The 24,958-nt window shown below is 54.5% G+C and overlaps 2 protein-coding genes across 4 annotated transcripts in view; one reads left to right on the top strand and one right to left on the bottom strand.

Moving 5' to 3' along the window:
- GTF3C1 (general transcription factor IIIC subunit 1) overlaps positions 1 to 3,157 on the top strand; it is a 79,138-nt gene extending 75,981 nt beyond the window's left edge. The window contains exons 36-37 of the mRNA XM_042239987.2: positions 1,019 to 1,211; positions 2,126 to 3,157. Coding sequence (XP_042095921.1) covers positions 1,019 to 1,211; positions 2,126 to 2,332 — 400 coding nt within the window. The 3' untranslated portion in view covers positions 2,333 to 3,157. The remainder of the gene's footprint in view (positions 1 to 1,018; positions 1,212 to 2,125) is intronic.
- A 7,026-nt stretch (positions 3,158 to 10,183) lies between these two features.
- Positions 10,184 to 24,958, bottom strand: part of IL21R (interleukin 21 receptor) — a 36,080-nt gene continuing 21,305 nt past the window's right edge. For 2 of the 3 annotated variants that reach the window (XM_060405598.1, XM_042239698.1), the window contains 7 exons: positions 21,777 to 21,879; positions 18,396 to 18,595; positions 16,062 to 16,225; positions 14,835 to 15,012; positions 14,298 to 14,391; positions 13,811 to 13,895; positions 10,184 to 11,630 (listed from right to left, as the gene is read on the bottom strand). In XM_060405598.1, coding sequence (XP_060261581.1) covers positions 10,908 to 11,630; positions 13,811 to 13,895; positions 14,298 to 14,391; positions 14,835 to 15,012; positions 16,062 to 16,225; positions 18,396 to 18,595; positions 21,777 to 21,879 — 1,547 coding nt within the window. In that variant the 3' untranslated portion in view covers positions 10,184 to 10,907. 3 annotated transcript variants of the gene reach the window in all.

The raw sequence follows: 24,958 nt of genomic DNA, 5'->3' as shown, positions 1-24,958 counted from the left end.
AGCCAGCCTGGGGTCCCACACTGGGACTCTGTGTGGCAGACCTGTCGCCACTTTAGTTTTTAGTAAAAACCTTCTAAACCAGTCAGACTTCCCCTGTTGCTCAGATGGTAAAGAATCTGCCTGCAATGCAGGAGACGTGGGTTCAGTCCCTGGGTCGGGAAGATCCCCTGGAAAAGGGCAACCCACTCCAGTATTTTTGCCTGGAGAATCCCATGGACAGAGGCGCCTGGCAGGCTACAGTCTATGAGGTTGCAAAGAGTTGGACATGACTGAGCAACTAAAACTTCTAAACCAGTCACTGCTTTAGTTTTTAGTAGAAACCTTGTGAGGAAAGTGCCCAGAACCCCCGAATACAGCGCAGAAGCAGAGCTGCTGCATACAGACCTGTGAGCTTGGTCAGAAGGGGATGCAGCCATTTGTTGTTGTTGTTAATGAAAGTAAGCTTTATGATGCCAAGTAATAAACACAGAGATGCAGACAGCCCCATTTTCTTCCAGATGTTTGGGGTCAACTTATAGCAAAGGCAGAACTGAAGCCTGCTTTCAGTCTTAGGGAAAGCTCAGGGGTTAGGCTTGGTTTGGGAGGTTGACTCTTTTCTTCTGCATTGATAACTTGCGCGTTTTAGAATTGACTTCAGAGCGCCAATAGTTGTGCAAATGCTTAAGCAGAAAAGAAGTTACATTAAGCAGAATTCACACTGTATAGTAAACGAGGGGACCAGCTACTAGGTAAAGAGTCCCGTCAAGTCTTCCGTACAAAAGAAAAAAAAACACCCTGCAGGTTCTATCAGGTCCCAGAATAAGCTGGTAAATCTTAAAGTCCTGGCTTTTCCCTGCCCCACCAGTGTGGGGTGACGAGGGGGCTGGGGCCCATCCCTCCAGGCGGCAGGAGAGCTGGAGGCGGAAGAACAGGAGGGAAGTGGTCCCCAGTCCCTGCCGAGGTGGGGCCACGTGGAATCAGCTGTCTCCCCTCCCCCACTAAGCCTGATGCCCGTGTCCCCCGCCCCCACCCGCCGCAGGGACTGTGAGAGCGTGCGCTTCATCGGGCGCCCGTGGCGCATCGTGGACGGCCGCCTGAATGCGCCGGTGGTCAAGGGCATGATGGAGGCGGTGCTGTACCACATTATGACCAGGCCCGGCGTGCCCGAGAGCTGCCTGCTGCAGCACTACCAGGGTGTCCTGCAGCCGCTGGCTGTGCTCGAGCTGCTCCAGGTGAGCCTCTCGGTGGGGAGGGCGCGCGCTGGGTCCCGGCCCCACCGCACCTTTCCCCTTCCGCAGTCTCAGAGGGCGGGGGCCATGGGCACGTGGGCTGAGCTCTGGGATCGGCCACTGCTTACCAGCTCAGCCCACGAGGGTGCACTGGCCTCCTCGCAGGGAGTCAGCTCCTCAGAAAAGTCTTGGGCCCCTGGTATCCCCCCCGCCACCCCCAAAGCTTACTCCTGCCCCACTGCCCTCCAAGGTCACTGTGCCGGCCGAGCCCCACACCGATTTCCTTCCTCCTGCATCTGCTCTTCAGCGCTGCCAGCACCCAGCCCCAGTTCTCAGCACTCAGCCTCCCACAGCCCCCACCCCTGCCCTGGGTTCCCGCCCCAGCTGTCCCTCCCAGGTCCTCCTTCAGCCCCGAGCTGCTGCCTAGGCTTACAGAGAAACATCCACGGGGTCTTATCTCTGACCCTTTCTCAAGACCAGGGCTCAAAGGCTTGCATGCCCACGGGGACCGGCAGGTAGGTGAGTGACCAACCCTCGTGGGTGGCCAGGAGAGCTGGTGAGATGCCCACAGTCTCCTAAGGGCAGCTCGGCTTGATGGCCGCCCTGGGCTCTGGCCGTGTGTGCACAGGAGTTCCAACTCCTCGACAGAAGCAGGAGCAGGAAGTTCAGTGTGCATTTCGCGCACTTCACAGCAGATCTGGGCCACACAACCCCATCTGGAAGCCAGTCTGCAGCCCCTGCTCAACACGGGGCCGCTGTGTAAATGCTGGCCGCTGGGCTCTTGCTTAAACCTGCCTGGTCAATCCCTGCTCGTCTCTCAAGGTCACCCTCCTGTGTCTGTTCTGGGAGGCCGCTCTGGGTACAGAGGACGTGGTCCTTAAATGCCCCTGGAAACCGGTCTGTTTGTGCCATTGCAGGGGCTGGAGACCCTGGGCTGCATTAAAAAGTGTGTGCTGAGAAAGCCCGCGGCCGCCTCGCTCTTCTCGAAGCCGCCGGTGGGAGAGGCACCGCTGAGCCCGGACGAGAGCCCCGTGGTGTTCTACGAGCCCACGCTGGACTGCACCATCCGCCTCGGCCGCGTCTTCCCCAACGAGGTCAACTGGAACAAGTGGGTCCACCTCTGAGGCCTGTGTGGTCCTGGCGAGCCTCCCAAGAGTTTTCCTGGGGGGCCTCTGCCCATGTGTGGGGGTGGCCTGGCAAGGTCGGGACCCAAGGATTCCTGCATCCCACCCATGGGAACACTGTGTGCCCAGCCCGGCCCTGGCTGTGGTTTCTGGCCTGGAGCTCTGGGCGGAGGACCAGCTGGCCGCCTGCTCCCAGCCTGTCCACGGCTGGCCTTCAGGACTCTGCTTTGTCACCCCTGGAGCTGGGTGGGGGAGCTCAGAGATGCCGCTCCTCGCCTGCTCTCCTCCTGTTTCCAATCTCTCTGGATCCTGGGTTGTGGTGAGGGCCCCCGGTGGGCTGGTCCTCCAAGGGCTTCTGAGACGATCCTGCCCTTCAGGAGCAGAGCCGCCTGCCCAGGTCCTGAGCCTTCTCTGTGGACATCTGCCCGCTGTCCAGTGAGGGGTCAGAAGCTGTGGGCCTCGGGGGTCTGCCCCATCCACACAGACTCACGTTCCAGCTTCCGGCCACCCCATCATGGAGGACTCTCCATGCTCCCCAGAAAACCCCCCTTGGTCTGAGGGACAGGGCCTTGTGGGGACATGTCATAGAGCATGGGCTGGGTGACCCCCTGCCAAGGCTGCCACTGAGACTTGTTCCTCTGGAGGCAGGACCCCTGACTGCTGAGCCTGCAAGCCACCTGCAGGCCTCCTGCCACCTGGAAGCAGGGAGTCCTTACAGGTTTGGAATTTGTCTTTTTTTTTTTTTTTCAGCCTCTTTCCTATTAAAAAAAAACCCTGGCATGTATTTATATGTTTTTTTTTTTAATTAAAGTGAAGTAAAACGCATTTCGTTTTGTATTTCCTAAAGAATCTTTGATCCCCCAGGGGCCTGTTGTTTTCCACCATGGAACAGCCAGGAATAGACGTTGTCGGTAAAACCCGAGGAAGAGGTGGGTGCTGGGGGTGAGCTTGGCTCGGCCTGTCCCGGCACTGCCTCACCTCACACCACTGCCTCAAAACCCTTCCTCCTACTCAGCCAGGCCCCGGCCTCTCCCTTAACAGGCATCCGGCTGCACTCAGGCCAGGCCTGTGGCCAAGCGCGCGGCCTGCGATGCCGGCAGGCTGCTGAGGTCGAAGCCTGGAGCGTGGAGTCGGCCCACGGCTGGTCTCTTTCACTCAGTGTTTCTTTGTTGTTTTTTAGTTAGTTACCAACATTTCTTTAAAATTGGAGGTTTCACATTTTTTTTAAAAATCCAGATCTTTGTCTTCTCTGGAAAGATCTAGAAATACTGCATGTGACAGTCCCAAGTATGGGACATGCCCCCCCCCAGTCATGGCTGGCCCTCCCCCAGGCCAGGTCTCAGGCCCATCAGAGCTCCTCTCACTTTAACCTGCAGCTCATGGCCTGGCCCACCTGGCAGCCTTGGGTTTCCAGCTTCTCTCTGCCAGGGACCTGGTCCCCAGGCCAGACTCCAGGGTGACGGGGCAGAGGACAGGAGGCATGGGGTCAGGAGTCTCGAGAGTGAACCACCGCCCCCAGCACTGCCAAGACCTGGCCAAGTTGTGGCATCATTTTTTTTTTCCTTCTTTATTCGTTTTTACTCTAAAGTGAAAAAATAGCATTTAGGGTGATCTGGGGTAATCAAGTAGAATAATGGATATGGTTTGCTTTATAAACAGAAATTACAGTTGCTGATTATGTGGGAATGCATTTCGTGGCGGGAGGAAGGTAGGGCTGATGTCCCGTCCCAGAGCCTTGTTTTTCTCACCTGAGAAATGGGGATAGACTGTCCCCCTCACAGGAGGGCCAGATGAGCTGAAGAACACCAGGGACAAGCATGTAGTAGGACTCAGTCAAGTCTGTTTCCTTCCCTGTGTCCCGAGATTGAGGGACAGTCTGGGCACGTGTCTAGGAGATGGACACTGGGGCGAGGAGTCAGCTCTCCAGTGGAGAGAGGGGGTTTCTGTGACCGTCATTCCCACATCTAGGCATCCTGTGCAAGGATGACTTCCTTCCCTCCCTCCCCCGACCCATCCCATCAATCTGTCCGTGTGTCCATCCACCCCCTCAGCTAGCCCCCATCCAAGGTAGCTCTCTGCCTTGCCAAGCTCTGCACCCAGGGTTTGCAAAACCAGAAGTGTAGACCAGAAGCTATGAGATCAGATGGCTTCAGGGCCAGGCAGGTAATATAAAGTGGCCTGGTTAATACTAGGCAGGGTAGGAACTATGGAAAATTAAAATCTGCATGCCCAGGGTGAGAAGGAATTCATGTTTAGAAAAAAGAGATTTTAAACACTGACTACCTAGTAAAACACTCCGCCTGCAATATGGGAGACCTGGGTTTGATCCCTGGGTTGGAAAGATCCTCTGGAGAAGGGAATGGCTACCCACTCCAGTATTCTGGGCTGGAGAATTCCATGGACTACAGTTCATGGGGTCGAAAAGAGTTGGACATGACTGAGCGATTTTCACTTACCTAGTAAAACACGGGATGCGAGCGGGGAAGCACCAAGCCCAAAGGGGTCATGTCCTGTTCACCCCGAGTAACAGCACACCCCAGACCCCTGAAGGTCTGTCCTCTGGGTTCCTTGTCCCTCCACACTCTTCATTCTTTCTCCTCTTTACTTACATAAGGTGTTAGTCGTTCAGTCGTGTCCAACTCTGCAACCCCATGGGCGGTAGCCCACCAGGTTCCTCTGTCCATGGAGTTCCCCAGGCAAGCACACTGGGGTGGTGTGCCATTCCCTTCATCAGGGGATCTTCCTGACACAGCGATCAAACCCAGGTCTCCTACATTGCAGGTGGGTTCTTTACCATCTGAGCCACCAGGGAAGCCCACACCCTTCGTGTTTATGCCTTTTTGCTTATATAAGCCACAGCTAATCCATTCTCTTTAAACACCTAAACCTGCAGGCTGCTTTCTTCTCCAGGCCTTTTTCTCTGCATTTACATACCTTTTATGCTCCCCACCCCTGAGAAATCACAGCCCTGTGATGGCATTTTGCGTACTGACACAGCTCCAGCTGTGGCTCACCCTGGAGTGCCCTTGCACATCGGTGTCTGCACATAGAGAGCCGTGCAGAGTTAGGAGCTAAGTCTAGACGGGAGTCCTGGCACTGAGGTCCTGATGATTACTCCCTCTTGGTTGAAATTGCTTCCTGGTCTTCCCCACTGAGCATCTTCTCCTCTGCCTTCCCAGGCCCCGCCTCCCTTCCTCCTGGAGCCCAATCAGATCTCGCTCAGTGTCTGGCAGCTGCCAGCCTCCCACATCCCCTTCCTCCCCTTCCAGCCTCACTTTGCCCATGGCTACCCAGAACCCTGGGCTGAGTGTCCTCTAGCTTCACCTGACTCCCCACCCTTCCCCTGGGTCCTTGACCCACTTATGCCAGGGAATTTCCCGCATGTGTGTGTGTGTGTGTGAAGTGTGCATGTATTTTTTATATGCGTGTGTGTGAAGTGTATGTATTTTTTATATGCGTGTGTGTGTGCGCGAAGTGTGTATTTTTATATGCGTGTGTGTGTGAAGTGTATGTGTATTTTTTATATGTGTTTGTGTGAAGTGTATGTGTATTTTTTATGTGTGTGCGTGAAGTAGATGTGTATTTTTTATATGCGTGTGTGTGAAGTGTATATGTATTTTTATATGTGCGTGTATGTGTGAAGTATATGTTTTATATGCGTGTGTGTGTGTATGCGTGAAGTGTATGTGTATTTATATGCGTATGTGTATGTGAAGTGTATATTTTTATATGCATGCGTGTGAAGTGTGTATTTTTATATGTGTGTGCTGTCTGTGTGAAGTGTATGTGTATTTTTATGTGTGCACACGTGTATTTTTTATATGCATGTGTGCGTGCGTGTGCACACGTGATCTCCCTGCTGAGTGTGGTCTCACCACCCACCCCGCCTGGTGCCCAATGCAGGCCCACCCACCCAAGGAGTAGAATTCATCCCTTGTTGAGTGTTAAAAAGAACCTACTAAAAAAGAAAAATAAATAAGAATTTTTAAAACAAATTTTAAATTTAAAAAATTATAAGGAAAAAATGGAAAAGAACGTACTGTAAATAAATAATAAAAAAGAACCTACCACGGTTACCGAAGGGGAGGGACAAATTGTAAGGTTAGGATTAACAGATACAAGCTACTGTACATAAAACACACACACACACACAGTGTCGCTCAGTTGTGTCCGACTCTTGCGACCCTGTGGGCTGTAGCCCGCCAGACTCCTCTGTCCATGGGATTCTCCAGGCAAGAATACTGGAGTGGGTTGCCATTTCCTTCTCCAGGGGATCTTCCCAACCCAGGGATTGAACCCAGGTCTCCTGCATTGCAGGCAGATGCTTTATCCTCTCAGCCACCAGGGAAGCCCTATACATAAAACAGGGAACCAAGAATTACCTTGTAGCACAGGGAATTATACCCAGTGTCTTGTAATAAGCTATATGAAATATAATCTGCAAAAAAAAAGAGAAAAATCATTTTGCTGTGCATCTAAAACTAACAGCATTGTGACCAAAAGAACCTACCGGTTCACCTTGTGAACGTTCCCACCACACCGAGTTGCTGGGACAATTGTGTAGCCAGCTGACGGTGCCAGGCAGATGCGAGTGCAGCCCCTGGACCTCAGCGCAGGGAGCACACCGCCTTCAGCTGGCTCCTCAGCCAAGTTCCAGTGCTCACCAGCAGGTGGCAGCAGCCACCCAACATCTCCGTTTGCTGAGGGCTGGTCTGGTCTCCAGATGTCTGTATTAATAGCTTGTGGTTTGGGCTTCCCAGGTGGCCCAGAATCCGGCTGCCAATGTAGGAGACCCAAGAGACCCAAGAACCCAAGAGAGGTTCAGTCCCTGGATCAAGAAGATCCCCTCGAGAAGGAAATGGCAACCCACTCTGGTATTCTTGCCTGGAAAATGCCAGGGACAGAACTGAACGTACATGCACGTACATGCAGCTCATTGTCCAGCCAAATTTAAGGTTGAGGCCAACCAAAGTATATGGGAGCGGGGGTCAGGGTGGGGCTAATTTGTCCACAAAAATGGTAAAGTAACAACATTTTCTAAGCACTTCCAATGTGCCGGACACCGCTATCCATACTTCACACGTATTGATTCCTGGTCCTGATCAATATACCCATTCCATGTATGAAAAAACAGACATAAGGAAGTGAAATGGTTTCTGCAGGTTGAAAGCTAGTAATTGGGTCTCCTAGTTTCCCAACTCAGGCCGTCCAGGCTCAAAGCCCTCTCCACTTAGTCCCCTTTCCAGAGATGGGGTTTGCCTTGGGTGGGTGGCTAGCATGATGCTGAGAGACAACCCCCCTCAAATTGCAGAATCTAAAATTTATTTTCTGGGGCCATCAGTTTTTAAAAAGAGGATGCTCACGTCTTTTGCCCCCAGAGATGTACCGCAAAAGCCCAAGGGGAGTGTAGTTTCAGGCATGGCTGGATCCAAGAGCTTAAGAGGTATTATCAGGAATATGAGTCCGCTTCCCAGCCCTGCTTTCCAGTGTGTTGGCCTCGTCTCAGATGAGCTCAGATGTTCTCTAGGGGTCGGGGGGGCCGGGTCACGTAGCCATTCCCAGAGCTGGGGTCAGCCCCCCAGTGGTGCTGACACAATCTCGGGCACCCATGGCTGTTTCTTCCCTCCTGACCCAGGTGCCCTCCAGCAGAGCAAGATGAAGAGAGTTTGGACTTGAGGTCAGGAGCCCAGAGTTCAAGTTCTGACTCTGACCTTTAATTCAGGGTGTGACCGCAGACAAGTCACTGGTCCCTTCTGCACCTTCACTTCATTTGTTGAATGGATATCCCGCCCCTGGGAGCCTGCAGATGGAAAAGGGCTGGGCCAGGAGCAGTGGGTGGCACCCTCCTGCCTCCAAAGACAGGGTTGTTAGTAACTGTGTGGCCTGGACGCTGGGTGACGGGGACCTCCGAGCCCCCCACCCCACCCCATGTTTAGGGCTCAGCCACACCTCCAGGCCTTTGCTCAAGCTCTTCCCTCTGCCTGAGTAGCTGGTGTCCCTTACAGCTCCTATTCATTTTCCAGAGCCCAACAAATGCCACCTCCTCCCTGAAGACCCCCAGGGCCTTCCTACTGCCTGCTCTGATCTCCCATCCAAGTGCTGGGGTTGCCTCCTACCAGCCAGGAGTATCGATTATAAACATCTCTTCCAATCCCGTGTTTGAAGCCGTCAAGTTGCTGGCTTGAAATTGACCGTGGTGAAATGTTTACACCGTGGAAATAAGCAAACGCTGCAAATCAGGCTTTACTGAGGAGGGCTCCCTATGTGCCTGATCGGGAGTGAAGCAGCGAACACAAGAGGTGAAGTTGCTACCTTCCTGGAGCTTGTGTTTGGCACTTCATCCTTGTCTCTAGCAACTGTTTATCTCCATCCATCCATCCAACTGTTCTTCCTTCCGGCCTAGACCATCCTTCTTCCGTCCACCCACTAACGCACCCACTCGTCCATCGGTCATCCACCCACCCCCCTCCTGGTACTCCAGCCCCCCAGGTGGGCCAGCTCCTGTCTCCCTTCTGCACTTTTATGAGCTGGGTCCCCTTCAAAGACCCAGTGTCGGTGAGGAGTCCTGTCTGGCCCAGGCCAGAGACCCATGCCCCTCCCCCACCCTGGCCTGCCATCAGCGGGGGTCGCAGGTGTCCCCTCTCCCTACACCTGGGCCCGGAGCTCTGGGTGCTGGAGAGCTGAGCTGCTTCCCCGGAGAGCCAGGGGCTCATGAGCGCCTGGAGCCCGTGGTCTCCCTGAAGGTGTGAAAACCACAGCACACCTTGGCCCAAGCGTCTCCGGGGTGACGGCGGGGGGGTGGGGAGGGCTGCTCACACCTGCAGGAGCTGTGGTTTCACACCTGTGCTCCCATCTGCACCCCGCACATCCTGATCCCAGTCCCACTGTTAAGACCATCAGTGTTCTAGAATTTTCAGAACCAAGGCATCTGGTGTTCTCTCAGCAACTTAGAAGTCAGAGGAGCCATCGGCAGGACTGACAGGTCAGCCTCATCCAAAAGCAGAGACAGCCCAGAGCTTCAGGTGATGCCCTGCAGCCTGACGTTTGGGAAGAACCACAGGCCAGGCAGGGCCAGGCCAGGGCAGAGAGTCCCTCAGGGCTCCGAGAGCTGGTGGCTGAAACAGACTCCGCTATTTTAACCCTGTTCAGTGGCCTCGAAAACCCTGCCTTTAAAGGTGAGCACCCTTAGGAGAAAAATGATCTCTTTTCCTTTCTGATTTTTATTTCTATCGGGCTCTAGAGAAGGGGATGGGAATACTTCTGCACGTTATGCCCCACTACGGAGATGTCCATTCTGATTTTCCTGGGATCTTTTTTCCTTTTTTAAAGTAAGAATTGTTTGCAACATGCAGCACCGATTTCCAGCTCCTGTGAAAAGCTGACGTTCAGTAAGTTGCCTTCAAAATGTCACAAAGAAGTATTTTCTTAGCATCTTAATTTCACATTTCAGCAGGCTCTCTGACAAACTGTCAAGAACTTGACTCCCTCTAATTCCCCAGGATGAACAGTTAAGATGCCAGGGACCAGGACCACCATGTCCTTACTACCTAGACCAGTGTCCCTCCCCCACCGTGAGTGCCCCGAGGAGGGTCCTCTCCCAGCATCCCAGCACCTGTGTGTACTCAATAAATATCTCTTGGGCGCATAATGGGAACAACAAACGCGCAGCAGGCACCCAAAAACAAAATCTTGGTTGCTGAGGGGCTGATTCTAAGATACAAAGCTGGTTTTCAGCCCAAAATCCCCCAGGTGCCCCTCTGCAGGGCGGGACAGCCCGCAGGTACCTGCGTCTTGTCTGGTTTCTCAGCCCCACCCAACCTCCAGCACAGACCGTGGTCCTGGCCGCAGAAGGAAGGAAGCTGATGTTTATTGAGGCTCTGGGCTGCACACCGTATGTGGGCGACCTCTCTGATTTCTCCACAGGGTAGGTCAGGCCACCCACATGGTCCAGACAGGAAACTCCAGCCCAGAGAGGGGAAGCGACTCGCCGAAGATGGCGCAGCCAGGAGGTGTCAGAGTCAGGATTCAGAGCTACATTCATCGCCCACCCTCCCAGTCTTCCCACCCCCAGGGTCGTGATGGGCTTACTTGGTCCCCTTTCCCGCCCCCTGCGAGGTGATGAGGAAGAGTGTGGACCTTGTGCAGCTCCCAGAGGCAGGACCTGGGGTGGGGGGTGCTGGGTGCTGGGCTTGTGGCCTGTCCCAGGCAGGGAGGGCCCTGGTCCCAGCGCATGACTGGCCTCTTGGCACATGTCCTGAGGGCCACCCTCACGTGCCTGGGAAGGAGGGAGGCTGTCCTCGCGTGCACAGAGGCATGTGCCGCTCACATTCATGCATACGGGGAACTCACATCGGCACAGACACATACATGGCATCACCACGGGGGTGCTCCATGTCCACCCAGGCACATGGGCCACACACACGCGTGCACACAGCCACGCCAGTGGCCCCTGAACCCCAGATGCACAGTGTGAGCACCAGGCTCAGGCGTCCCGTCGGGGAGACCAGAGCTGCAGGCCCCTTCACTCCATAGCCCCCGGGGGACCCTGTCCGCGGCTTGTGGCTCAGGAGCATCACTAGCTGGCCTGGGATCCCGGTGGCGTAGGTGAAGGGGCCGTGACCACCCACTGTCGGAGGTAGCTCCTGGGGGGTTCCTCGTCCCTGGGGCTGCTGAAGTCACTCTCCACAGGGCTGCCACAATCAGAGTCCGCAAAGCCGCTGTCAAACGTGTTCATGTCCAGGCCGACCGGAGGTGAGCCTGCCTCACTGTCCGACGGCCCGGGTGTCCAATCTGCCTCATCCTCATGGGACAGCCTTAGCCGGTCAAGGAGGCTGCCCGGCCTCACGGGGCCACCGGCCGAGACGCAGCCACAAGACAGGATTGTGGCCTCCGTGCTCAGGAGCGGATCCTCTGTGCCTGGGCCAGGCTCCAGGCCAGTGTCCAGGTTCAGGGCAGGGTAGCCATCATCCCCACAGGTGCAGGGCCAGTCACACAGCCCCTCTGCATCCACCACGGTCACCGTGTCGATGGACACCAGGCCATATAGCCGGTCCTTCTCCTGGCTGTAAACCGAGCTGCCCAAGCTGCCTGCAGTGGAGGGCACTGGGCCCCAGGAGCCCGGCTCAGGCACCCCGTCAGCTTCCACCAGTTCTGTGGGTTCCGGCAGCTCCGTGGGCACCAGACCCTTGGCTGTACCCTGCGGTGGGCACGGGCTGCACATCTCCAGGGCCAAGTGTACCCCGGGGCTCCAGGGTCTCAGCTCCAGGCTGGAGGCAGTGAAGGGTGTGCCCACCCATTTCTGCAAGAGAGACAAGGAGGGAGAGTCATGGATGGGAGCAGGGACAAGGTGCTCGGTCACTGAATCGTGTCCAACTCTGCTACCACACGGACCGTAGCCCACCAGGCTCCTCTGTCCATGGGATCTCCAGGCAAGAATACTGGAGTGCGTTGCCGTTTCCTCCTCCAGGGGTCTTTCCGACCCAGGGATTGAAACTGCAACTCTTGCGTCCTCCGCATTGGCAGGTAGATTCTTTATCACTAGGGCCATCTGGGAGGCCCACGGACACGGGTTAGGGGGTGAGCTGTCTATGCATAAACAGACACAGAGACAAGACAGACAGTAAGAGAGACAGAAAGGACGACTTCAGAATATAGAGAGATGGGGGTGGGGAGATGAGTACTCGGCTGTGGCCCTGTCCAGAGATGGTCCCCTCCACTGTCCCTGCATCCCTGGGCCTCAGTTTCCCCACCTGTAGCAAGGAGCCATGGCTCTCGGCAGCCTGCAGGCACAGATGATCCGCTGCTCGGCGGCCTGGGGTCTGTGTGGGTGTGGGGTCAAGACTCCCGAGTAGTGGGGACCAAAGGGCAGGAGGGCCTGAGGACTGAGTGGCAGGGCCCCCACCAGGCCTCCTGTTTTATCTTCCTTGGGGAGATTTCTCGAAACCTTGCTTCTCCTGTTTATGTCCTTACTAGGGTGGACATGTGGCCAGGCAAAAGCTCCTAGCTTCTCGGGTCACAGCTGTGTCCCCCAGAGGCTCACACAGTGCCTGGCAGACAGTAGGCGCCCCAAAAATGTATATTAAGTAAATGAATGAGCGGAATGAATCAAGGACCAGCCACTCGTAAAGGATAAGGTGGTGGCGGTGGTTCAGTTGCTCAGTCGTGCCCGATTCTTTGCAACCCCACAGACTGTAGCCCACCAGGCTCCTCTGTCCATGGGATTTCCCAGGCCAGAATCCTGGAATGGGTTGCCATTTCCTACTCCAGGGGATCTCCCTGACCCAGAGATCAAAACTGCATCTCCTGATAAGGGCTGCAGGGCAAAGATGAACTGCAGGGCAGCCATCCTTAAGCTTTAAGGGTCTCCCTGCCCTTGCCTGCCAAGGGTTCCCTTCATGACACGGGGTTTCCAACCAGTCAGCAGAGAACATCCCTGAGAACCAAAATCTCCCAGTTTTGAGCTTCTTGGTCAGAAAGCTCATCTCAGAACCCTGCTGAGGCCCATCACCCCTGATCTGAAGTCACTTCTCAGCTGTGTGGCCTTGAGCCAGTTACTTGCCCTCTCTGCTTCAGCTTCCTCATCTGCAAAACGGGCCCACTAACAGTCCCCACTCCACAGAGTGCTTGTGGGGATTAAATGATACACTGAATAACATCTGTGGAGCTCCTAGCAGAGCTAGTGCACCAGCGAGGGCTATATGAGTCTTGGTAAACAAACAGAATAGACGTAAGAGCTGAGCTTCAGGGAAAGTGCAGACGAAAGAGGAAAGGCTGGTTGGACGTGATGGAACCTAGGCCTTGCCCCTGCCTGTCTCTGAGCCTCAGCCTCTGGTCTCCTCGTGTCTCCCCTGGAACAATGGAACACCCAGCCACCCACTCACAGGGGCTGTTACACAGGTGAAAGGGCGGAGGCGAGACGGCGCTCCATGATGGCCAGGCAGCCGGCAGGTCGCGCCTCCTGACTTTCAGGCTCGGCTGGAGCAGTTTGTCCGCCCCGCCCGCCATCACCACATCCTCTCGGTGGTGGCTGCCGCCTCGGGGGGGTGGGTGGCAGTAAATGGGCACAGAGAACCCATGGGTGCTGGCAGAGGGGGTGGGGGCCCCATGTATTTTGCAGGTGGGGCCATTTCCCTTCCCAGAAGCTGCTCCCTCGCCACCTCCAGAGCAAGGGTTTCTACGAAAGGACTGGGAGGCCAGTCTGAGGCTCAAGGGACCACCTAGCTCACACTCTGCCCCAGTCTGATTCCTTGGCCTGAGAAACGCTGCAGGATCTGGTTTAACACTCATGCCAACCCTGCTCCACGGAAACCCCTTCCTGCACTTTGTGGATGGAGAAAACGAAGTCTGGCTCTGGGCTGGGCGGGGATCTGGGTGCCCCTGACCTGCAGGGTGGGGCTGGGGGTCCAGGTGTGAGGGGAGACGCAAGCTCCCAGAAGGCGAGAGGCTCCAAGGAGCTCATCACAGGGTGGGTGTGCTCACCTTGAAGTCTCCGCTGTGGCCCACGTACAGGGGCTGGAAGAAGGGCTTCGGGCTGGACACCTGCAGCCACACCTTTTCCCACGGCCTGGGAAGGCAGAGACGAGGTGAGTCCCCCTGCACCCCCCAGAGGGCAACAGGGCCTCCTGCTCAGCTGCACCCCAAATGTGTCCTGTGGGAGACTCAGCGTCTCCAAGATACAACTCGGGCCCCTCCCTTCTGCCCCTCTGCCCTAGGCCTCAATTTTCACATCTGTAAAATGGGGCAGCGAGTCTCCTACGGTGCACAGTGTTAAAGGGCTGGACTGCCTACTCTGTGCTGAGCCAATGCTGCCCTGCTCTGAGCCCTGACTCCTCCTCCACCCTCAATTCCACAGGACTGTGGGGAGGAGTCGGGGAGTGGAGGCCCTGGGCACTCCAGCTCCTGGAGGTGCCCCCTATATCCTGGCCCAGGCTGAATCCCTCCCTGCCTCCCTGTGCCCTGGCCTCACCTCCAAGGGACCTTCAGGCCCAAGAAGACAAAGATGAGGCAGACCAGGATGAGCAGGATGGGAACCAGGTGAAGATACAGGTCTCCCTTTCTCTCTGGGAAGGAAGCAAACACTGGATGACATTGACTGGCCTTTACAGGAGGCCACGCGGGTATGGGTGGGGCACTGGGTCCAGGCTGGAGGGGAAGAGGGTGGGAAGGCTGTTGCTACCTCATAGTGGGATGGACCTCGGTTCAACCCCTACCCCAGGCAAGTGATTTTAATCTCTTGGAGCCTCCCTTCTCTTATCTGCAAAATGGGCATAATAATTCCCACTTCACAGATGTATTAGAGGGATCAAATGCCCTGCCGGGAGACGTGCCTAGCACCCAATGCAGGGCTTGACAAGCAGGGGCCCTAGGAATGCTATGGAGTGGCAAAGAACGGGCGCAGGACTCAATGGGTACCCTCCAGCCAGGCTCGGGGTGGCTGCCCTAGAACACGATCTGGTACAAGGAGTGGTGTCTATCCATCCACCCATCCCTGTTTCACATCTACCTTCCGGCTGGGTGTGAAAGACGACTGGCTCACTCCATTCGCTCCAGGTGCCCTGGAAGGTGGAGCCGGGCTGGGGCCCTGCCCGCACCTGCAGCTCGTAGTTTGAGCCGCTGTGGAACTCCAAAGGGAGGAGAAGGACGCTTCTGGAATCCTCTGAGATCAGCTTTCTCCCTGGACTCTGTTGGCACAGGGAAAGGATGCACCAAGCCATGAACCCCTAGTCCAGCCCTCCCACCCCCCAGCAGAACCATCCTTCACCAGCCGCCACGAAAGGGGCGGAGTCTGTCCCACAAAGTCTCCACCCTCTCCACCAGAATCAAGCCCCAGTCTGAGCTCTGGACACTCCAGCCTGAGCAGCACAGAGCCCTGGCCTCCCTAAGATATAGTGCACTGTTCTGTTCTCTCTGATCCAAGCTCATCCACTCACAGTCCTGGCAGGGCACCCTTCCTGGCCGGGCGTGGAAATGTCCCAGGAGCAGCAGTGGCCATTCCTGGGAATATTTAACTGGCAGCATTCCAGACCTTGGACACCTCTGTAGTTCTTCAACAGTGGGCATTTTCCATAGTGGGCATTTCTGGGCATCGGTAACTACAGGCATCTTAGCAACTGATGCCTCCGGAAGTCTTCCATTGGGGACAGTCTGAACAATGGCATTTATGAAAGTTTTCAACTGGGACCATTCTAAAGGATGGATAGTTCTAGAACTCTTCAGCTGTGACTGTTCTAAACATCAGGCCATTCTGGAACTCTTCAACACTCTAAACAAAGAACGCCTTCAGAAGCCTTCACATTTGAAACAATGGTCCCTCTGAACTTCCTTGGTTATCGATGCTTCTGGAAGTCTCCAACAGTGGCCATTCGAAGTGTAATGGGACAGTTCCAGGCTGCCCCGTTTCTGAAACTTCTCCTACTGTGACAGACCTAGACTTGAGATAGAACCAGGGATGGTGCTGATCCCTTCCTGTCTGGCACACTGATAGAAGAGGACACAGGGACAGGGAGGAAGGGATTTTAAGGGGCCTCCTACCCCGGGGAAAAATGAGACGAGGGCAGCATGGAGTGAGAGGGTATCAGGGAGCGCCTCCATCCCAGGCGAGTCCTTGGTTTCCGCTCTGGACGGTGAATTACAGGCTCACCTGTGGCTGCTCCTCCTCCTGCCTGGATGCTCTGCACATCCTGTCCCTCCCACCCCCGACCCCTCCAGCCCAGTCCTCTGAGGGCCTCACCTGAGCCCAGGGTTCTCCAACCTTCCTGTACCGCAGCTCATACTGAAGTTTGTCCTTCAGGGCGTAGACAAGGTCCCTGGGACTGGAACTGGAACTGGAACTCCAGGAGATGTTATAATTTCCGGAGAAGCTCACGGTCACGTTGAAAGGGGGAGATGGCTTGACTTATAGGAAAAAGCCAGAAAGAGAAAAATGGGATGAGATTTTGCAGCAGCTGAGAAGGATGTGGTGATGGGAATAAATTCCCTTATGCCTGATCCATTCTTGATGAGATGAAGACTAGTGACCCTGAATGACTTGGGGTGAAGCACCCCATCTCTGGACCTTAGTTTACTCATCTGAGAAATGGGAGATTTAGATGAGATTGGGTTGCAAACTCAACCCAATTGGGCAGGGGACAGAGATGGATGACACAGATTCGGAGACCAAGCCCTCCCAGTCTCAAGGGGGATGCTACCCCTCAAGGGGGCAAGAATGCAGACCGGCGGCGGCCAGGGGAAAAAAACCAATGAGACCCAGATGTTCTCCATGTCTGTTCTAAATGATGGCATCATGTTCTTTTAACTCTAGCTTCCTTGAGAAGTCAAGAGACTGTAATTAGCATCATGCTAATTAATTAGCACAAATTATGCTAATGATGGAAGTTACCACCTCTGAGTGCCTGCTGGGCTGCTCTGCAGAAGTAATTTGATACCGGAAGGGGCCCTGGGGATGTGATGTGAATGCTGTCATCTCCTGGACATTTTCTGGAAAGTGCAGGAGCAGAGATCTGAGTCACCACACCACGCCCTCTAGGGCTCTGTGATCCTGCTTGTCACCTGCCCCTGTCTCGGGGAATCTTAGCTCCTTGGGACAGAGGATTTGTTCTCCAGTCAATGCCATGTCCACAGTTCCTAGGACAGAGCTGGTGCACAGTAGGCCCTCAAGCGATGCTTGTGAAACCAACGCGCATCCCCGCCAGGGATTTCAGACAGCAACTCTGAAGCTGCGGACGACTGTGATGGGGGAAGGCACGTGCTCAGGCACGTGCTCAGGACGTGGTGGGGGGCGGGGGGAGTTTCATTGTCTCCTGGGACTGGAAATGCTTCTAGGCCCTCTCCTGTTTTCCCCAGGCCAATGGAGGCCTGGTTTTCCACTTTCTGGCATGTCCTGGGCTGGGTGGTGTGGACCAGAGTCGGGGATCAGGGATGGGGTGGGGTCAAGGACAGGGGTCCAGGGCCCAGGAGAAGAAACGGGCCTGGGGGTGGGGGAGAACACCGCCCCCTGCCAAATCTGGGTACAGGCCTGGCTTCAGACCCTGGCAGGGAGGGGAAGGCAGGGCCGGACGGAAAAGTGACTTGGAGCCCCACTGTGAGGCGGAGGGCAGTGGAGCAGTGCCTCTGCTCTGCAGGGGCAGGGGCAGGCTTGCTGTCTGCCCGGCTCTCTCAGAGGCGCAAGAGGGCACCCCTGCTCTGTGAACTAGCCACGCCTGGATCTGCGTGGCTGAGAGAGCATGCGGGCACGTGTGCCTGTGTAGGAGCGAGCATGTGGGCAGGTGTCCAGGCTGGATAGGCTGAGGGTGGGTGGGACACCCATGCATGTGTTCGAGGGTGTATTTATGAATGTGTGTATGTGAGAGAGACTCTGGGTGTGTCTGGGTGTGTGTGAAGCTTCATTCACACCTTGTGTGGTGTGACACCCACAGTGAAATGATCCAAACCTGGACCCCCAGGGTGTGAATGACAGACACCTTCTCACCCCCCGCCCCCCCCTTGGGGATCCAGGGCCCGCGGAGGCTGGGCCTTCCCAAGCAAGACAGGACTCTCTCAGCAGTCTGTGTTTGCATGCCTCTGGGCATGGGACTCTTACCCCCTCTCCCTGGAAATCCCACTTCGGACACACCTGGACCCAACCTGGTTCTGGACCCAGAGAGACAACTGCTTCCACCAATTTGGCCCCTTCTGCCTGTGGACTCCCACCTACCCCCAGCCTGGAGGGAGATGCTGGGCCTCACGGAGCCAGTGAATGGGAGAAAACTCAGCAAGGATTTTCTCTTGGGACCCAATGTCCCCCATCATGGGAACAGAATCCCTAAGAGTCAGGGTTCAACTCTATAAATAGGGAAGCAGTCCAAGGTCACAGACAGGCAGGGGCTGAACCAGAACTGAAGGCCAAGGTCCTGGGTCCCAGTCCAACTCGTTTCCGTAACCCTGCTGCCTCTATTTGGTTAAGACTCAAACCTACTGATCAACCCATCACACTATAGCAAAAAGAACTCTAAGGAGAGGGTGGGCCTGGGGGGCCAGCTCAGCGACTGTGCATTCTGCTAAACTCTGGGGTCTGAGGGATACTCACTGCTCGCAGCCACCATAAAGCTGCCACACTCCTTGGAGTAGTTGCCGGATGGGTCTGTCATGCTTACATTGAAGAAGTCGTCAGCCACGAGGGAGAACACTTTCATGTGGCACGTGTACTCCGCATGGGTGGCATTGTGGGTGGACTGGAGGAGGCTGCAGGAGGTGACTTCATCCTCCAGTTCTTCAAATGTGTCTTGCCTTCAAAGACAGAGCAGCCAGTTATGGCTGGAAGCCAGCAGGGCTCAGGGCTCAGGGTCAGGGCCCAAGCCCAGAATCTTGGGGCTTGGAAGGATTTGAGGTGGGGCTGGGGGATTACTTGGCCCAACTGCTCCTTTCCCAGGGAAGATATTCCTTCCCTGAAGCAGCCCTGATGGACTGTGTCCAGGCTTGACTTGCATGCCTCCAGGGGACCAGGAACTCACCACCTCACTTAAGAGCATGCATGCATACGTGATCAGGCGCTTCAGTCGTGTCCGACTCTGCGACCCGTGGACTGTAGCCCGCCAGGCTCCTCTGTCCATGGGATTTTCCAGACCAGAATACTGGAGTGGGTTGCCATGCCCTCTTCCAGGGAATCTTCCTGACCCAGGAATCAAACCCATGTCTCCTGCAGGTAGATTCTTTACCACTGAACCACTGAGGAAGCCCCATTTGACAGCAGTAGCTTTTAACTTTGGAAATTTGGGTCATCCTTTCCTGGACGGAACCTAAATACATCCTTGTCAGTTCCATCAACTGTATCACTGTCCTAGAGGAAGGAAGCTAAGCATTTCAAGTCTCCCTTTTGCCCTCTTTCTGTCCAATATCCGATGCATACCTAATAAGTGCTTGTACTCAGGGCCAAGATAAGAGCCAAATGAACATTACCCCCTGCTTTGGGTGGCCTTCCAGAAAGGCTGTTGGTATAAAGTTAGGGGAAAATGCTCTGGCTTTTTAACTGCCAGTGAGCAGAAACAGTGGGTTTTGAAGTATGTATAGGAGTTCACCAGATATTTATTCTCCTACCTACCTCTTCAGGCTATGAACATGACCACCCTCCAGGGCTAATATGGAGGCATGGACTCAGTTCTCTGCCAAGTATTTGCTGGAATAGAAACTGCTGCTGAAAAAAAGGGGGTCTCTAAGACTCTTAGACTGCATCCAGGGGGACCTTTAAAAATTCCCTGTCACCTCCATGCCTAAAATCCTCAGGTGGCTTCTCACCACCCACACAAATAAAAGCTGGCCCCTGCCTACCTCTCCCCTCCTTCCCCGGTGGTTCTCCCTTACCCTGGCTCACTCTGCTTCAGCCACACTGACCTCCTCCCTATTCCTCAAACTCACCAGCCTGTCCCCACCTCAGGACCTTTGCACGTGCGTTACCCTCTGCCTGGAATGTCCTCTCCCCAGCTCCCTGACTGCCTCCTTCTCACCCAGAAAAGGCCTGGCCGGACCACCCTGGCTAAAGCCGCTCTCCCCCCACGTTGCTGACTCTCTACTCCAGGGTCAAGACTCCTGGACTTTAAAGCATGCAGTTTCAGAACGTATCCTGTTGGCTGTTTCCGTGTTTATTGTCTGTCTTCCCTGCAGTGTGTCAGCTACAGGACAGCTGAGACTTTGTCAGTCTTGGGCTCTACTGAGCCCCCAGTGCCTGCGAATGTCTGGCAAGAGCTTAATAAGTATGCTCTGAAGAAGTGAGTGAGTGAACGAATGAATTGGTGATGACAGAATGAAAACCACCTGTTTTCTACCCTGAGCAGTATCTTGACAAAGACTCTCCTTGACCAGGCTCAGCTCAGGCTCCTCGGAACTCTCTCCTCAACTAGGTGCTGACTTTGGAGCATTGGCTAATTTCAGCAAGAATCCTGCTAACTCAGCTTAGCCAGCACCGTCCATCCTTCATAACTGGTCAATTTCCTCATCCTCAGCCATTACCCAGGTGATGTCTGATCATATTGGGCTGCCATCAGTTCAGGTCAGTTTATCTGGAATTCCCCCCGATCCCTGATGTTTCCTCTTAAGTGTTTCCCATTCACTGCCCTTCTCCTTGGCTATAAATTCCCAGTTTTCCTTGTTGAATTCTGTTTGAGCCCAATCTCTCTTCCCCACACCAAAACCTCCGGCCCCTACACCTATCATGATGGTCTTGAATAAAATCTGCCTCGGGACTTCCTCAGTGGTCCAGTGGTTAAGAATCTTCCTTCCAGGGCAGGGGGCGTGAGTTTGATCCCTGCTCCAGGAACTAAGTTGCCATGAGGCAACTGAGCCCGTGCACTGCAACCAGACAGAAGCCCATGTATCACAACGAAGAACCAGCACAGCATTTTTTAAAATTTTTTAAATTTAAATTTAATGAAATTCAATTAAAAATTTAATTCATTTTTTAAATTTAAAAATAAATAAATAAAAGCATGAACTCCTCATTCTGTTTTAAAACATAAAGTGAAAAAAAATATGAGGAGGGAGGTGGGAGGGGGGTTCATGTCTGGGAACGCATGTAAGAATTAAAGATTAAAAAGAAAAATACACCTTACCATTCTTTAACAAGTGCAATGAACAATGTTTTCTTTAGCATTGTGCACTAACAGGGACCCGCGGACCTTGGAGTCAGACTGCCTATGTTTGAATCTCAGCTCCACCATTCACTGGCTGTGTGACCTTGGGCAAACTGCATAACCTCGCTGAACCCTAGTGTTCTCATTTGTAAATTGGGAGTAATAATTGTGAGAATCAGAAGTGATGATTCATGTGAAGCATAGCTGGATGTGGGGCATGTATTTAGTGTTCAAGACAGTCATGGGAGACTGGTCATCCTGAAGTCTCAAAACCACAGTCAGGCCTGTGTGAGCAAGAGAGTATGGTCTCTGTAGCCCTGCTTACTGGACAAGTCTCAGGAGCCCTGTGTGAACATCTGTAAGATGGGCAGACTGATTCCCAGACCACAGTCAGTGATTCTCAGCTCCTGGTCCCAGATCATGGTTCTCAGCCCACAGTGAAACCAAGTGCTATTGGTGAAAGGGCTGAGTGAACCCCTATGCAGTGGTAGATATTTTTTAGATTGCTTAACTACCTGCTAGGAGGGCTTCCCTGGTGGTTCAGTGGTAAAGAATCTGCCTGCCAATGCAGGAGATGTGAGTTCGATCCCTGGGTTGGGAAGATCCCCTGGAGAAGGAAATGGCAACCCACTCCAGTATTCTTGCCTGGGAAATCCAGAGGAGACTGGTGGGCTACAGTCCATGGGGTCGCAAAAAAGTCAGACACAAATACTATACAACAACAGAACCTGCCAGGCACCCAGTCGGTCCAATTCAATCTGAGGTCTCTGTGGTCCTGCCTCATCCCAACCCTCCAGGGCTACCCTGAATATCATCCCCAGAGCTAGCGAGGCCCAGCCACTTACCAGGTGAGGGTGAGCGAGTCGGGGTGCCCGGCCCATGTCTCCAGGATGCAGGTGATAGTCTCGATGTAATCGGTGTAGCAGACGAGGTTGGAGCAGCCCCAGGCTGGAGAGTCAAAGGGAGACAGAGGCCTTGGTGAGGTAGAGTGGGGGCTGCAGGGCTCGCCACCTCCTAACCCCCTTGAGGGCTGGATGATGAGGGGAAGCAGGGGTCCCTGGGCCATGATGAATATGATGATTCAAGGGCAACTGAGATGAAGGACTTGGGCAATGGGGGTTCTTGCCACCTGACAGTTCTGTTTTTGAGCCCCCCAAAATTTTGAGGCTAGCTGTGAGGATGAGATTCCTAAACTAAGCAGGTCCCCACCATGAGCTCTCCCAATAAGCCCCGTGTCCAGACACCAGCTCATCATCCCTCCTGGCCAGCCTTCCTCTCAAGGTGGCGCATCCTGAATGCCCCAGATGCCAGATGAATCTGCACATCCCACGAGAGGGATTCACACAGCCAATGAGAGACAAGGAGGAGCCTTCTATTCCCCTGCAGTTGGTCTCAGACAGGACAAAGACCTCGGTGACCCGGAAGTGCTCTGAAGGAGCAAGAAGGCCTCAGAAAGCTGAGAAGCCCTTGAATATATTTGCCAAAATGTATGTATCCTATTACCCAAAGCACCACCACCACCACCAGAGTGGCACAGGTCTGGCCCTCTCAGGCAATTCTGTTGGAAGATTTCATACTCGCCCACCTCCAATGTCAATTGCTTCACTTTGGGTCTAAAAATATAGGTCCAACCACAGTTTAAATTTTGGTAAATGTTTGACAAAATCCACTTAAGTTTTAGTTCGGTTTTGTTTTGTAAGTTCAAGCGCCAACACTGCTCTTCCCCCACCCCCACATCCCTACTACTTACCAGAAATCCGTTCCCCTTTTAAGTGGATTCATTCTTTGTGGCCTTTTCCTATTTTTCCTTGACTAATGAAGATTCAGAGTGTGGGAGTACCTCCCTCCCAGGGCTCCATCTAGCTCAGAAGCTGGATGCGGAGCCAAGAGCATTGTTGCTGGAAACAGCTTTTATTTCCAATCCCACCCCTATTTTACAGTCTTCCCTGGTGGCTCAGCTGGTAAAGAATCTGCCTGCAATGTGGGAGACCTGGGTTCGATCCCTGGGTTGGGAAGATCCCCTGGAGAAAAGAAAGGCTACCCACTTCCAGTATTCTGGCCTGGAGAATTCCATGGACTGTATAGTCCGTGGAGTGGCTAAGAGTCAGACACAAATGAGCGACTTTCACTCTCCTTTCCACCACTTTACAGATGAGGATACTGAGGCTCTGAGACTGGGCTATGCCTCGTCTCTCTCTTTGGTCTGGGCCAATGAAACCCAGGAAAGGCAGAAGCTAATCTCCGCTAGGTCTTTACATCCGCACACATGGCAGACATTGCTAATCGATCATGGCACTCCCTCCAGCGGTGTGTGGCCTCAGAATCCTCGGCACAGTTGAGAAGGCTTCCGGCAGCATTAGCAAGGGATCTGAGACGTGGAAACCAATCCTATTCTAGGAGGAGGCGTCCTTTGGGGAGGAACACAGGGCCCATTGGTGGGCACAGAAGGGCTAGTTCAGATAATTTGTGGAGAAAAGAGGACAGATTTGGGCAGGACCCAAACCCATGTGGCCGTGTCCTCTCTGGGTTCGTATCCTGGTTATTCTCTCTCAGGGCTCCAGAGCTTGGAGAGGGGCTGCCATTCCTCGGTAAGCTCAAGGCCGCCAAGGGACAGCTACTGTTGTTCAGCCACTAAATCATGTCCAACTTTTTTGCGATCCCATGGACTGTATAGCCGCCAGGTTCCTCTGTCCATGGCATTTCCCAGGCAACAATACTGGAGTGGGTTGCCATTTCCTTCTCCAGGGGATCTTCCCGACCCAGGGATCAAACCCGAGTCTCCTGCATTGGCAGGTGGGTTCTTTACCACTGAACCGCCTGGGAAGCCCTTACCAAGGGGCAAGGTTTGTCTCAAACTTGGAATGAAACATTGAGGAGGGGACAGCAGTCCCAGAAACTAGCATGGAGGTGGCATCAGGGACCAGAAGGAGTAAAAACCCAATCACCTGGTCAGCACCCTGAGCCCTGGGCAGAGAGCCCCAGGGCCACCCTCCCTCCACCGCCACCCCCACCCCATTCCCATCCACAGGGTTATCACAGCATGTGGGAGGCAGTGGGAACCATGGAAAGTGGACACATGACTCACGACAGCTCCGAGTCCCTGTTATTAATCTGGGGACACTGGCTTCTCGAGGGTGTCTGTGTGTGTGGAGGTATTTAGATGCTATCATGCTGGGGCAGCCCACGCCGCCTGCACGAGGCACTTAAGACCATGGGAATCGGGCAGATTTGGGAACGGATCCCAGCTCCGCAACTGCTTGCCTGTGTGGCCATGAGCCTGCCCCCCACGCTCTCTGAGCCTTAGCTTCCTCAGGGCTGCAAGAACTTCACAGGCTGCTCGGTGGCGCCCGGGACACAGCAGGGGCTTGGAGTTTATGCCCGCGGGGTGGGGAGAGGCAGCGGGTGACCTAAAGGCCCTTTAGAGCCAGGACAGGCTGCTGACCACTCAGAAAGGAAAAACAAAGGAGCCTGACATCTGTTTCCTGACGGAGCTATTTGAAGCTCTGGGTCTTTCGGTAAAAACCGGAGAGAAATGCCCATGAGTCAGCAGAGTCGCGGCAGAGGGCCCCGCCCCCCAACCCTACCCCCGCCAGCCTGCCCCCTCCAGCCTCTATTTGAGCCTGTGTGCTGTGTCTGCCTCCTCCGGGCAGGCTTCCTGGATCTCTCAGCCCCGACTCCGCCCCCAAGTGTAACTCCTGGCCTCTCCCAGCTCAGGGCTTAACATCTCTGGGGAATATCAGTGCCAGCAGTGGACCCAGGGATTGTTGAAAACCATCTCCTAGGAGATGAGGAGAAACGAGGATAGACCACAGGCAGGACTCCCTCCCTCCAAGAACTGGGAGCTGGCCAACGCAGAGAGCCATGGAGATGAAGGATGAAGTCTCTCATCTTCCCCATGAACCAGCCTCCCCAGCCAGTGAGACCTGGAGACCCAGGACGGTGGGCTGGACCACGTGGGACTCGTGTGAACCACTTCTAGATGGTGGAGCTCGCTGGCTGGATGGGTTCTGGTTGATGCAGAGAGGGC

This window comes from Ovis aries, chromosome 24 (assembly GCF_016772045.2).
Source record: "Ovis aries strain OAR_USU_Benz2616 breed Rambouillet chromosome 24, ARS-UI_Ramb_v3.0, whole genome shotgun sequence".
In the NCBI taxonomy this organism is placed as follows: Eukaryota; Metazoa; Chordata; class Mammalia; order Artiodactyla; family Bovidae; genus Ovis; species Ovis aries.
Note: the sequence above shows the minus strand (reverse complement) of the source record. Positions and strands in the feature narration are given on the sequence as shown.